Below are 14,631 nucleotides of genomic sequence, written 5' to 3' on the forward strand. Positions count from 1 at the left end.
CTGTTGTTTTTTGTATGTGTTCCAATTTTAGACCTTCCTTAGTTTTGCATAATAATAGTAATCATAACAATAATGTGGAAAAAAAAAGATAAGACTTTATAGATCATGGGGGGAAATTCATAAGCTACCTGGCAGTAGCCTGTATAAAAATAAATAAAACATAGCTCCACCTTTACCAGCGGCAACGCTAAAGTGATGTGCACATACATGCATCAATAATTACAATGAAATGGGACATTCTGCATAATGAGTCATTTTACTTTTGATACTTTAAGTATACTTTGATGCTCATGCTTTTGTACTTTTACTTAAGCATTTTTTTGAATGCAGGACTTTTAATTGTAACAGTATTTCTACACTGTATTACTACTTAAACTTACAGTAAGTACAAGATCTGAGTACTTCTTCCATCGATGCTACTTGTATGTATGGTGCATGTGACATGTGTCTAAATTCTCCAGAGACATTTACATTTATTTATTTAAAATTATCTGACATGCCTAGGATGATCAGTAATGAGCCAAATTACAGGTTGCATCGACTCATCAATCAGTTAATCAACTAACAGGTTACTTTCTTCTCACAAATAGTTATATAGCTGAATGTTAAATCACATAGATATATAGATAGATAGATAGATAGATAGATAGATAGATAGATATACTTTTCCGTATAATTGTCAGTATGAGCCAAGTATACAGATGTATACTTTTGTTAAGTATATATCTGATAAGTACATAAAAAGTAAACTGAAAGTATACTCTCTTATTTTAAATTTAAAAGAAGTATACTAATAGCACACTTGAATAACAGTAAATACACAGTAAATAGCCTATACATATCAACACTACAGATAATATCTATAGGATACACAATATAAGGAATATATTAGAATACACTATGAATATGCCAGACTACTACTTAGTAAATAGAATAACAATAACATACAAAAGCAAAGTGTGCAAGTTAAAATTTTTGTTTTAAAATAAAATTAAATGAGGTGGTGAACCAATGTGCAATTTCCACATGTGCAAGATTATTACAGGACTAAAACAGAATGGAGTATGGATATTCCTGTGAAATGTTTGAACATTTCACATATAATAGCACAAGTGAAACAGCCATTTTCATTTGATGAATTCACATATTCACACATCTGGTTTGTGAATGTAATATATTTAGCACATATGAAATTCATATTTCCAATGAAACATTTGTGAAAACATATATTTTTTACATTCTTTTCAGGACATATTTATTTATCTATTTTGTCTCATGAAATGGGCCCACAGAGAGCAAAAGCTCTAACATATGGCTCAAGGTTTAGGGATAATTAGTTCCTTCATGGCACGTGATTGTTTGGCCTCGGTTGCCAGGGCAACAGGAGAAAGGTGAAGTGCAGGAGCGGGGAAGACCCCGGGAAAAGTGACGTCACCAGACGGAACTCCCCTCTCCATCACCACAACCAGCATCATCCAGGAGATCCAGGAGGAGACCGCTGCTGCAGCCGATGGAGGCTCCAGTGAGAGACAGCCAACAAACCGGACATGGTGTCCTTTGTGAGCGGTGAATGTGGCTCAGCACAGGTCCAGCAGCGGCAGACGGTCCGGCTCAGGAAGCAGACACTCATGAACAAGTTGAGCGACTCCGGTTTCGAGGAAGACTTCTTGGGATCCTCCCCGACTTCATCCCCGGCTCCGGCTCCGGCTCGGATAGATGTGTCCCCGCTCCGTTCAGACGAGCCTCCTGCAGGACAGCAGCTGTCCAACTGGTTCCTCCAGTACGGAGACGTCGGTTTCCAGATCCAGATGGACAAAGAGGAGCAGTTCCACTCCTGCAAGAGCCTGGCACGACAGCCACAAGTAGGATATATAAGACACGTTATACAGTATTAGGTCAGATATTACACTGAAATGTAGCCAGTTACTGAATGGAAACCTTGGTAGCCTATATTACAATATGTGTATTTAACCTTTTTTATGAGTTAGGTGACTTGTCTCCCAAATATTTAGCCTCACACTTCACATTAACTAAGAGACCAATGTATACAATCAAAACATATTATATTTCATATGTTGTATATTTATATGTTTTTTTTTAATGTACTTCGAGTCTGTTAATAAAGATGAACTGAACCGAACTGATTACATATTGTCATCTAACATAATAGGTAATTTGTACATCTGATTTTATTGTTAACGTTACCTTTTGGTTTCAAAATAAAGACAATATTTCAGAACAGTTATGAAAAGTTCATCTCTATTGGAAAAAAATGTGCCACAATATTATGAAACCATCTAATAGATCTATGGAGAATCTAACTACTCAACTATATCATGTAGTTTTCACTATCTACCTCTCAATATCTCTGCATATGTTGTCAATAAAATGTAATAGTCTCCCGAAATTAACACAGAATTGTTGCCATTGTGGAACTAAAGAAACACAGGAGTAGTTGCAGAATGCATGAATACTTTGGGATCAATTACATGAACATATTTGAGAAACTGCTATAAAAATGGAACAGCAGGCTACAGAAAAGGTTTTATATGTTTATTTTCCCATAAAGGGGGTAAACACATGCCACCTTTAAGTAACTGTCACTAAAATCCTCATCCTGTTTGTGTGTTTAACTTGCAGCTGACTGCAGAGGCCCGGTGTAAGCTCGTCAGCTGGCTCATCCCCGTACACAAACACTTCCGTCTGTCCTTCGAGTGCTGCTGCCTGGCGGTGAACATCATGGACAGGTTCATGGCCTCCACACCGGTGGCTGCTGACTGCTTCCAGCTGCTGGGTGTCACTGCACTCCTCCTAGCCAGCAAACAGGTGAGTGTGGTAAAAAAGCTCAATGAACAGACAGTTTGGATTTCATTCATTGTTATAACTCACTCTCTTTTTCTGTGTCACCCAGGTGGAGGTGTGCTCGCCGCGGATCAGCCATCTCTTGTCACTGTGCTGCGAGGCCTTCACTAAGGAGCAGCTCTGCAACCTGGAGTGTCTCATCCTCCTCCGTCTCAATTTCCGCCTCGCTGCTCCCACCCTGGCCTTTTTCCTGGACTATTACACCAACTGCGTCGAGGCTGCAGAGGTTGACACTGAGAACACAGGTGGTGGCAGGTTTGCAAGGTTGAATCCAGACACAAAAAGAGCCGGGCAGCAGTGCAGCAACCTCGCACGAAAGGTGTGCGAGTTGAGTCTGGCAGACTATGCTTTCAACAGATACCCGCCGTCTCTGACTGCTCGCTGTGCACTGAGGATAGCCAGTGAGCTACTGGAAACTGAACATGGGCTTGTTGAGCATGCAGATGAACTAAGTACCCAACCAGCTGAGAGCCCTGAGCTCTCTGAGGCAGTAAAGGGCCACTTCCTGTCTGTGAGTCCAGGGAGCTACAACCACAATCTGGCCCAGGAGTGCAAAGACAACCTGAAGCTGTTGGTGTCATTAAACCAGGAGACATTGGAAGGGATGTCTGCCATGTGACCTCAAGTGTGCCACCATTCAGATGTTAGCAAAATGCCAAATTCTCCTCCACTTTGGGGGTTTTATTCAAGGGGTTATTTAGAGTAAAAGTTCAGAAGTTAAGTCTGGTGTTTATGCAAACCCATCTACTAAACCTCATGTACCTCATAGACAATCAGTTGATTGAGCTGAATGAATGTTTTACAACATAGTAGTTTATTTATTTTACTGATGCTATTGTTTATCAATGAAGTATATTAATATATTCTGTTTATTTACTGTGTATGCACTGACTTGCTGCAAGTTTATGAGATATGTTACTGTTTACCTCTTTAAATGAAGGACCTGGAAAAATGTACTGTAATTAATTGTTTTTATTATGAAATAAATGATCAGTAAATTAATTTGTGTTTGTCTCTTAAATGATAATAAAATGTGAAGCCATAATTCACACTCACTTAGTTGATGTTTGATGAAAAACCACAAGGTCTTTCATTTGAAACAAGTCTGTCCAGATGTCATGGAGACTGGATGACATGGATACGAAATCATGCATCTGTTGACACTTGTTCTAATATATTTGAGTGCCTGGGTTGCCTCCTGATTTTTCCCCATTTTCCAGGAGCACCCAACTGATTTTTGATTTACAGTTGAGTACACAGTTATCTATTTTTCCTAAGAAATCATGCAATTTGACAAAATGCATCATTGAATGGTGTTTATTCTGGCAACTTTATCCTGGGCATATCAGGGGTTTCTACTAAACTCACTGTGGCATAACAGATTATGTTACTGTTGCTTAACAGGAGACTACAAGAGTCCATTATTTGTGACTGACAAAGATCTAAATGTGAGGCTATAGGCGATCTTTAGGGACAAAAGCATAAATAAATACTTCTCTCCCAGTATGAGTGCTTTTTGTGACTGCTATTGTAGCTGTCTGCCCGGAGGTCAGTTTACCCACATCTTTACTTACCGTTGCATCACTATTTGAAACTGACCTGTGCCAACACAGCCTGGTCAATTGAGGGGCTTTCTCTGATAATCCATTACGCGTGGCATCTCGACCTGCTGACACAGTGTCGACCACACAGGTGCATTCAGCGTTAAGGGTCAACCAGGCTCACTCGTGTTTGTGTACTAATAGAGGCATTTGTCACCAGTGTTTACTGAGCTGTCTGCTGTAATTGCCCTTTTCCTTTTCCACTTTGCTTTAAATGTGGCAACAGTCCTTGACCTAATTCAAGTAGACATTTTACGCACAGCTGGATAGAAATTACGCATGAAACAAAGCAGTAGTCTCGACTGTGCCAACGGGCTGGTCTTCCTTATGAAGATTACGGAGACAAAAAGCTAAACTGTTAAGAATTTCACAGTAAAATAACAGTAAAGAACTGATGGCTGCAGGGTTGCCTTTATGTTACTGTAAAATTAACATTATTATACTGTCGCTGATATTTACAGCTTTGTACTGTTAATGAAAAATACAGTTTGAACTGTTTTTTTATTAATTTCACAGTATTCTATAGTTAATTTACTGTTTAAAGATACATTATATACACTGTACACTGTTTTTTACAGTTTTTTTCAAGAAATTTTACATTTTATTTTCTGTATTTCAAAATGACAGAAAGAAATGTAAAAATTACATGTTTCATTTGTGATTTATATGTAAATGGTCTTAGATTTACAGTATTTTTTTGTAATCACAATCTTAATTATCTGTATTTAAGCTTTTCTTGATAATTTTTAAAAGATAATTATTCTGTTTTTTTAGAGGTTTATGACTCTATTTTAACAATTCATTTATGTTAGAAGAAAAGGATTTCATGGAATTCTAAAAAATATTTCTTGTAAAAAAAATACAGATTTTTTTTGCAAAACTTCTGAGAGTTAATGTAAAGTTGGGCTTTTGCAACGTAAAATTACATGTTTCATTTGTGATTTATATGTAAATTGTCTTAGATTTACGGTGTATGACTATTCTAACAATAAATATATGTTAAAAGGAAAATATTTCTTGCATTTGCATTTTCTTACAGTGTAGGGTGATTTTATAAAACAGACATGGTTGGAAGAAGCCATGCCAGGCTCAGGGTGCACAGAGGGATTATTTGGCTGCAGGCTGATGGAGAGCAGATTTGGCACAGAGATCACCTGCTGAAATGGCGCCTTTACGCGCGGCACCACTTTACACTTCAGACCAGAAAAACCGTTATTAGTCTGCACCAATTTAATCTCCGAGGACGCTGTCACTCCCTGGAGACCAAACATAAGTGCATTTGATTGGGCCAAAACTCTGCAGCCGCGGCATGGAGACACACAAACCGGGAGAATTTGGTTTATATATGAGCTCTAAAATCAAACCAGGATCCTTCAGTCCTGCAGCCATCAGAGAGCTGAGCTGAGCTGGTGAAGATGCAAAGAGACAGAAAGGTGTTTGGTGCAATGTGTCCCAACCAACAGGGGAGGAGAGCTGCAGGAAACAAAAAGGTAAGTTTCTCTTTACAATGACGCACACATAGTGTAGTGGCAGCTTGCTCTTTCTAACAGGATGTAAAGGTTTCTGACTCAGGTAGATTAACATGTAAACTTCCACCTTCTGCCTTCTGCAGACACTCACTCCTTGATCAGCTTCAAAGATGAGGCTCGTATAGTGAGTGAAAAGTAGTTTATTCCACGAAAATTAAAACAAACAAAAATTTATCCACATGACACATCTTGGATTATCAAAAACAGATCAAATCCGCTGGAAAATAACTGAATCTGTGATTTGCGTGGCAGAAAAATTGTTGCTCCACATCCTGCTCCACTGAAGCTTAACTAGCATTAACAACACTTAAAGGGACATGCCCACATTGTCCAATAGCAGGACGACTAGAGGAGCACATCTTAACAGGGCAAAACACACATCATTGAGTCTATATAGATCAAAGCCCATTCTATTACATGACGAACTGACCTACATTATAATGTATGTCAAACATTTTTAATGGCATAACACGATGTACTTTTTAAATGATAATCAAATGCAAAAAAACTGTAAATAAGACAATATGGCTCTTACAAATACAGCTCTGTCTAGTGGTGTTAACAGACTTTCTACCTGCAGGATAAGCTGATGCCAAGAAGCAGCAGTCCAGTCAATGTGTACGTTGAGCTGCCCTCCATCATTGAAGAAGGTATATCTGAACTTCATGCACCCATACCTTAAAGACAGTAAATAAACACACATAGAGGGTTGAATCATGCAGACACACTTTTCTTGTGTTACAGCTTTTTCAACAATTGCATGGGACGATTTGGAAGACTGTGCGTCTGTGGTGAGACTGGAGAGAGACTCCCTCTGCTCTCAGGTGAGGGAAACAAAACCTTATCAGTACCAGAAAGAAATCGTATTCTTATTAAAACATTTCATGTTTTTGAGACACCTGATTTGTCATGTAAAGTCACACATTTCCAACTATTTATATCTACCAGCGAAATAATATGCACTGTAAAAAAAACCCAGAAATAAAGTGTAAAAAAACCCCCAGTAATTATCTTTATATAATTAGCCTTTATTACTGTAATTTTACAAGAAATATTTTACTTTTAACATATATTTATTGTTAGAATAGAGTAATACACTGTAAATCTAAGACCATTAACATATAAATCACAAATGAAATATGTAAGTTTACGTTGCAAAAGCCCAAATTTACATTAACTCAGAAGTTTTGCAAAACAAATCTGTATTTTTACAAGAAATATTTTTAGAAATTCATGAAATCCTTTTCTTCTAACATAAATTCATTGTTAAAATAGTCATAAACCTCTAAAAAACAGAATACTTATCTTTAAAAAATGATCAAGAAAAGCTTAAATACAGATAATTATGATTGTGATTATAAAAAATATTGTAAATCTAAGACCATTTACATATAAATCACAAATGAAACATGTCATTTTTACATTTTATTTCTGTCATTTTGAAATACAGACAAAAAATGTCAAATTCATTAAAAAAAAAAAACTGTTTACAGTGCATGGTGGCAGATCTCTAAGGTCGTTAATGTTTGACACGATGTGCTGGAATTCTGCACGAATGAGATGGTAGTTTGCTCATGATGACACGCAGGCTACTGCTAATTGGCTGGACCTCCCAGGTTTCTGTCCACACGCTGCCTCTTTGGCACAGCTCACCGTGCGCACTGAACACATTACGCACACATCACACTTACTGAAATGACCACCAGGACATGCTCTGCCATGCAGCCACATTACTCTGCTTGGTCGTGGTGGGACTTTCAGGTCTGGGGACAGTTCTGATTTCTATATCGACTGACTTTTTAAAACAAATATGTCTTTTAATTGTCTGTTTTCTTCGCCCACAGGTGAATGAATCTGATGTAGACGACCAAGACTTTGGAGATTATGCGCTGGATTTCGTGGCAGGTGAGATGCAGCATTTACATCTAAGCCTACACTGTTAAGAATTTCCCAGTAAAATAACAGTAAAGAACTGGCAGCAGGGTTGCCTTTATGTTACTGTAAAATTAATATTATTATACTGTCGCTGAAATTTACAGCTTTGTACTGTTAATGAAAAATACAGTTTGAACTGTTTTTTTTTTTTTAAATTAATTTCACAGTATTTTACTGTTTACATTTTATTGTTCAGTTAATTTACTGTTTAAAGATATAGCTGTTTTCCACCTTTTTTTACATTATCTTACTGATTTGTTTTAATGCACTATTTAGGTTGTATTTTTTACATACATTTTAATAAACATTATTTTTTGCCTAGATGAATAGACGTAGCAGGTTACAGACATAGGACTAGTCACACTAAATACAGTTAAAGGCACTTGTTAAGAAAAAAGGCTATAATAGACTTGTTGACACTTTTCCCAAAATGCATGTCTATAGCTGGCTACAAGCACAGACTGCAAACCATGACAACATGTGAGGGAAGAACAGAGCTAATTCACTGATTTTACAATCATGTACAATGTACAAGCCTCACATGTGCAGATCAGGTCCCAGAAGTAAAAAAAATACTGAATGAAACTGTTACTGATGATACTTTAGACAGCTGATCAGCAGTAAAGTAATTTAACAGGTTTTCTTTTGTATTAACAGTAAAGCACTGTTTTTAGCAATAACAGGTTAATACTGTTGAAATCCTGCTGTAAATTAACAGCAATTGTTTACAGTGTATAATAATCATAATAATCTCATCATCATCTTTTCAGTACTGAGGAAATCCTTGACATGTTGACTGAAGCCCTGGGTTTTTGTCTCCTCTGTCAGATTCTCCTGCCACACTGGAGAGCAGTCTGTCTCCAGCTGAACTGGTACCATTCCAGGGATGTGTCATACCTCTCCTCACCCCTCAGCGGTACTTGTCTTCAGAGGACAGTCTGGTTCACTCCTCCACAGGAGCAGCCAGCCCACCTGCCCAGGATGGAGCTCCCTGGCGGGGCATCGGCCAGTGCCGAGGCAGGGCGTTGGGAGACTGCATGGAAGTCAACAATCAGGTAAATCCTCACCGAGAGAGTTTTGGCTTCATGACTGTAGTGCACATGATAAGGCAATATTCATATGTGATTTGTGTTATGATGGATCTGAATGATGCAGTAGTAATGTTGTTGATATGTTGGAGTTATCCAAGACATCCCAAAGTCCTTCTAATGACCTTTGACATTTATTGTCACGTTTGGACTCAGTCACGTGTCAAGACTTTATATCTCCAAAATGATGCTCATAAATTTAATTATTTAACCCAGTTTGGTTTAAAAAGGTGTGTCCTGGAGAGTTTGTGCAAACCAGTAAAACGTGTAATTCTTATGGTTAAAACTACGTACAATATTTACAATGGTAAACATCTCTAAAAGGGGAGTTTATGGTTGAGATGTGACTTGAAATAACGTTGCATAGTCATACAGTGTCTAAACACAAAGATGTGCATGCATTGGTTATGCCTCGGTAAAGGAAAGGAGTCTCAGTTTGACTGGACATATTTGTCTCTGTGTGTCTGCAGCTCCACGAGACTCTACACCGAAAACAGGAAGAGGTGAACTCCCTCCAGGAGAGGAACCTCCATCTCAGGCAGCTGGCCAGCCGTGCAAAGCACCTGGCCTCAATGCTGGAGGTGAGTACATGGCTGAGACAAGCACAGTTTCATCCTGGATACAATATATAACCTCTTATGCATGAATTATCATAACTTTATATCTGTTGGTCCTCAGAAACTGATGACAGTCAGAGACCCGCATGTGAGAGAACCCATGACGCCTTGTGGTCAAACTTCACTGAGTCCCTGCAAGCGCCAGCGACTGGATGAAGGATATGAAACAGAGTCTTCTGACTCAGTGGAGGACATGCTGAGGGATGTCAGCACACGCTGCAATGCCGTCCTACACAGTGCTGCTGCTACTGGAAGAGGACTACCGCAGGAACCAGAGACAATACGCATGTACGGTGCATTCTCAGGCCTACAGACTTCTATATCTAAAGACAGCAGCATGGCGGTGGACGGAGCAGAGCCTGAAGAGAGCGTCTCATCCTTCAGAACGTCTATTAGAGAACACTGCACCATAAGGACTCAGGTGTTTCCTAACGGACGTGCCTTCACCTCCAGGACTCAGCAAGGAGGGTACCGCTTCCGCTGGGTCCCCGACCACAGCTGAAACCATCCATTAGTGCTTCTAATGAGTGATTGTAATGTGCCATACGTCTGGAAGGAAGTGTGGGTGGGCAGTGACTGTCAATGCCTAACTAATAATCTATAGTGAGATCTGTGAATGATTAAATAATGTCTTCCTCAGGTAGCTTGTAAGCTAATCAGTCAGAGGTGGTGTCTGACAAAGGAAATGATACTGCCACAGCTTTTGTTTGCATTGTTTACATGCCTCAAAATGTAATGATCTAGCCAAACAATGGAGCTATGTTATGTTTACTTTCACACCTCACAATGTGTTCTGTCTCGGAAAATAGAAATGATTTTTGGAAATAAAAGTTGTGTTTTATAAAGCTGACTTGGAGTGCTTTTTATTATGGAAAGAGGACTCAGGTGAAGTTTAAACAAATAGAAAGAAACTGTTTTCAACGTGAACTTTTCTTGTTTGAGCAGTGAAACAAATGTGACCCTGTGACCTTCTTTAAGGAGCACGGACTTCATTCCCTTTTGTCTCTGTCTGAGTGACTGTGTGGTCTGAAAAAGGGCACCAAGGCATGATGCATTGCAGTCAACATCCTCGTTTATATCTTTTGTTTTGGAATTTTTTTTGCATGAATTATTGCTCTTTTAAACCATACTGGTAACACTTCAGCTGTATAAAAACGCACATCTTTCCCCAAAACTTTTCTTATAAAACTTGGATAAGAAGGCGAGGATGTGACCTTCTGACCTTCTGACCTTTGGGTATCTGTGATGTAATCTTCCTTCAGCTTCACTGCTGAGGGCTTTAGCTGTAAAAAGTGGGTTTGTGTGAGGCGGACCGGTCCAGAGGACAATGTGGAACCTCAGGTCAGACACCTGTTTAAACTCCCCAAACCTGGGCCTGTTTACTTTAGAGCAGTGAAGGCAGCGCTGCAGCAGTACGACACCACTACAATAACTGCTGCTGTCATGAACAACATAAACAAAGATAAGAAGAACCTGATAAAGAGATGGAGGTCTGATAAACACAGGCTATCTATCTAGCTGTCTGTCTATCTATCTATCTATCTATCTGTTTATCTATCTATCTATCTGTCTGATTTAACATTTAGCCATAGAACTTTCTGAGAAGAAAGTATTGTTAGTTGATTGACTGATTGATGAGGCTATGCAACCTGTAATTTGATTTATTACAGTTTTTCTCAATTGCTTTGGCTCATTTTTTGAAAGCCTTAACATTCTCTAAACTGTAAGTGTAATTGTCACAACTGTTTGATGGGACATCAAGACTCTATTGCATGTCTGCAAAAGGTAATAACTCGCCCAAAACACTTCATTCATGCTTCAAAACTGAGTCATTGTGTCAGTAAACTGGCCAATGCCACCTAAATGAAAAGTTGTTTTGTCATCATGTGAGCCGTACTGGTCAAATTGTTTAGACGTTTTTTCATGATCGCGGTGAACCCTGGAAATGTTTCTAATATATAAATCTATGTTTTGTTCTACTTTTTGTTGACACTGACTGCTTATTGTACTATACAAGAATGTCAGTTTTGTCCAGCTGAATGCTGTTGTGTATCGCACTGAGCTTTTTAGATTCCCATTTCAACAGTGGGTCAAAGATTATGAAAAAGTCAATGCTGTTCAATAATGTACTACACAGAAATTGATATGCACATTTATATATAGAAAATGTATTTGTGTAGAAATGTACATGTAGCCTACTGGAAACAGAATATTCACCTTTGAGCTTTCATGTTAAGTCATATAGTGAATAGAAAAGTTGCTATAAAATGATATCCATGCCAAAACAAACCCTGCAACAATGAAAAAAAGCTGCGTAGTTCAGTAAAACAACAACAAATTCTACCTTTTCAAAGTACGTAACACCATGTTATAGATATTTATGGAAAATACAGGTATATCTGACAGATTTTGATAATTGAATGGATTATTTTGCATGTGATGGCTTAAACGATGAAGTTGTGAAGAGGATGACAGTTTCACTGAGAATCAACTCATCAGTTTTGATCAGCAAGACATATGTCAGTGGTTATTGTACTAACTCTTTGCACACATTTGCCAAAAACGTGCAATCTGTTGAATGAATGAGAAATTCTAATCTGTTTTGAACGACAAAGTAATTGTTCAGAGGTTTGAACTAGTTGTTTTGAAAAAAATAATTTTCATTCGAGAATTGAGCCAAAGAATGAGTAAAACTGTAAAACAGCCTTTATGTAGTGGAGTAAAAAAATGCAATGTCCCTCTGAATTGTAGTGGACATTAGTGTAGAAGTACAAATAGGCCTACCTCAAAATAGTAAGTACAGTACTTGTGTAAATAATAACTTAGTTACTTTCCACCACTGACATTGAGGTATCATACCTTGTTGTACCTCTTGTTGTCAGCTCTCATCTAACCGAACAAACCTTCAGACCCAGACGCGCCTTCTTCAGCCACTTCTACTGCAAACAGTCAGTTTGTCAGCGAGCAGCAGCAGCAGGCTGAGAGAGAGAGAGAGAGAGAGAGAGGTGAGCTTTGTTTAAGCTGGTTGTGACACATTTGACCGGTTAAGCTACCGCCAAACTGCGGGGGACAATGCGGGAGGGGAAAGGAAAATACAGACACAATGAGTGTTTCTAAGGTGACTGAAGCCAAACCTGGAGGGAGGCTGCAAACCAGACACAGTCAGGCGGGAGAAATAAAAACCATTAATTATTCCTGTGGAGGGATGCTGATGGTGGGGCAAATATCACTTAACACAGAGTTAAGATATAATTTAAGCTCTTTTCTTAGGAAGTGAAACGTTATAAGGGCATAATGTATGCATTTTAAAGGTCCCATATTATAAAAAAGTGAGATTTTCATGTCTCTTTATTATAAAGCAGGCTTAAGTCGTATATAAATACTGTGAAAGTATCGAAAAGCTCAATCCAATACACACAGCCAGTATTCAGAAACTCTGCATTTGAAACAAACTGTCAGGATTTCTGCTCATTAGTGATGTCACAAATATACAATATTTAGACCCTTTACACAGATTTAAACGTAAACATTCTAAATGTGTCCCAGTTTATTTACTGTTGCAGTGTATGTGAATGTCATCAGCTGACAGGATGTAAACATGGACCTAAGCTGTTGCCTAGCAACGCAATTCCGTTGAAATGCACTAAAACGGAGCGTTTCAGACAGAGCGTGAATACAGATATATGCAGACAGACAGTATGAGATAAATAATGTGTTTTTTTTTAACATTACAGCATGTAAACATGTTCTAGTAGAAACACAAAATACAAGCATGAACCTGAAAATGAGCATAATATGTCTCCTTTAAATAGTGCCAATATGCATATGACCTTTCAAGGATCAAAAGTCAGATAAATGTTTGTTGATTTGTGTTATTTAATGTTTGTTATATGAATGAAGGACTACTAGGAGTTGTGATGGAGCTGCTGCTCAGTCAGCATTCATGTGTCTGCTGCTGCGTGTCATTGAGAGCGCGCACCTGTCGCACAGTCCCATGCAGGCTCGAGCTCGAGGTGTGAGCGCATATGGAAGTGGCAGGTGGCGAGAACGTGCGCTGCTCGCGCCGTTCAGCCCACTTAGCGCGCAGAGCAGCTCGTCATTAACACAGAGGCCCGCGGACACCAGGCCTCTTCCCGCAAAACGAGGCAGCAGCAGCTACAAGCAGTTACAGGATTAACTGAGTTTTATTTTGTTGGTCTTGGTGTGTTTGTTGATTTTTATTGTGAAAATTGTAAACAAATATTTCAAGTTGTTTATTAAAATATTTTATTTATCAAATAAAATGAAATGCATTTTTTGCATAAACTCCAGAATCTTTCATTTTATTTTATTTATTTAATTTTAATAAAAAATATGAATATTAATTTGTTATTATTATATATAAAAAATAAATTAGATAAATGGAAAGTATTTATTATTTCAGTTTAGTTGTTAATTACAAATATTTTACTTATCAAATAAAAAAATGCATTTTTTGCATAAACTCCAGAATCTTTCATTTTATTTTATTTATTACATTTTGATAAAAAACATGAATATTAATTTGTTATTATTATATTTAAAAATAAATTAGATAAATAAAAAGTATTTATTATTTCAGTTTAGTTGCTAACTAAAAATATTTTACTCATCAAATCCACTCCAGAATCTTTTATTGTATTTAATTTATTCCATTTTCATAAAATATTCATATTAATTAATATTATATTTGATAAATCAATTGAATAAATTAAATATATTTATTATTTCAGTTTATTTGTTAATTAAAATATTTTACTTTAAAAATAAAATAAAATATTTTTTTTGCATTAACTACAGAATCTTTGTATTTAATTTATTACATTTTAATAAAAAATATCAATTAGCTAATATTAAATTTGATAAATAAATTAAATACATTTAATTTATTTGTTATTTCAGTTTAGTTGTTAATTCAAATATTTTACTTAACAATAAAATAAAATGAAACATTTTTTTTTGCATAAACTGTAGAACTTGT

The 14,631-nt window shown here is 37.4% G+C and overlaps 2 protein-coding genes across 2 annotated transcripts; both read left to right on the plus strand.

Moving 5' to 3' along the window:
* Positions 1-970: 970 nt before the first annotated feature.
* LOC119492680 (cyclin-O) lies at positions 971-3,864 on the plus strand. The gene is made up of 3 exons (XM_037777305.1): positions 971-1,862; positions 2,641-2,826; positions 2,912-3,864. Exons 1-3 carry the CDS (start codon positions 1,548-1,550, stop codon positions 3,479-3,481), a joined length of 1,071 nt encoding a protein of 356 aa, XP_037633233.1. The 5' UTR covers positions 971-1,547; the 3' UTR covers positions 3,482-3,864.
* Positions 3,865-5,878: 2,014 nt separating this feature from the next.
* On the plus strand, positions 5,879-10,477 carry LOC119493373 (multicilin). The gene is made up of 7 exons (XM_037778600.1): positions 5,879-5,953; positions 6,573-6,642; positions 6,737-6,816; positions 7,837-7,897; positions 8,756-8,982; positions 9,486-9,596; positions 9,694-10,477. Exons 1-7 carry the CDS (start codon positions 5,879-5,881, stop codon positions 10,132-10,134), a joined length of 1,065 nt encoding a protein of 354 aa, XP_037634528.1. The 3' UTR covers positions 10,135-10,477.
* Positions 10,478-14,631: the final 4,154 nt, after the last annotated feature.

The sequence above is a fragment of the Sebastes umbrosus genome, chromosome 8 (genome assembly GCF_015220745.1).
Source record: "Sebastes umbrosus isolate fSebUmb1 chromosome 8, fSebUmb1.pri, whole genome shotgun sequence".
NCBI classification, from domain to species: Eukaryota; Metazoa; Chordata; class Actinopteri; order Perciformes; family Sebastidae; genus Sebastes; species Sebastes umbrosus.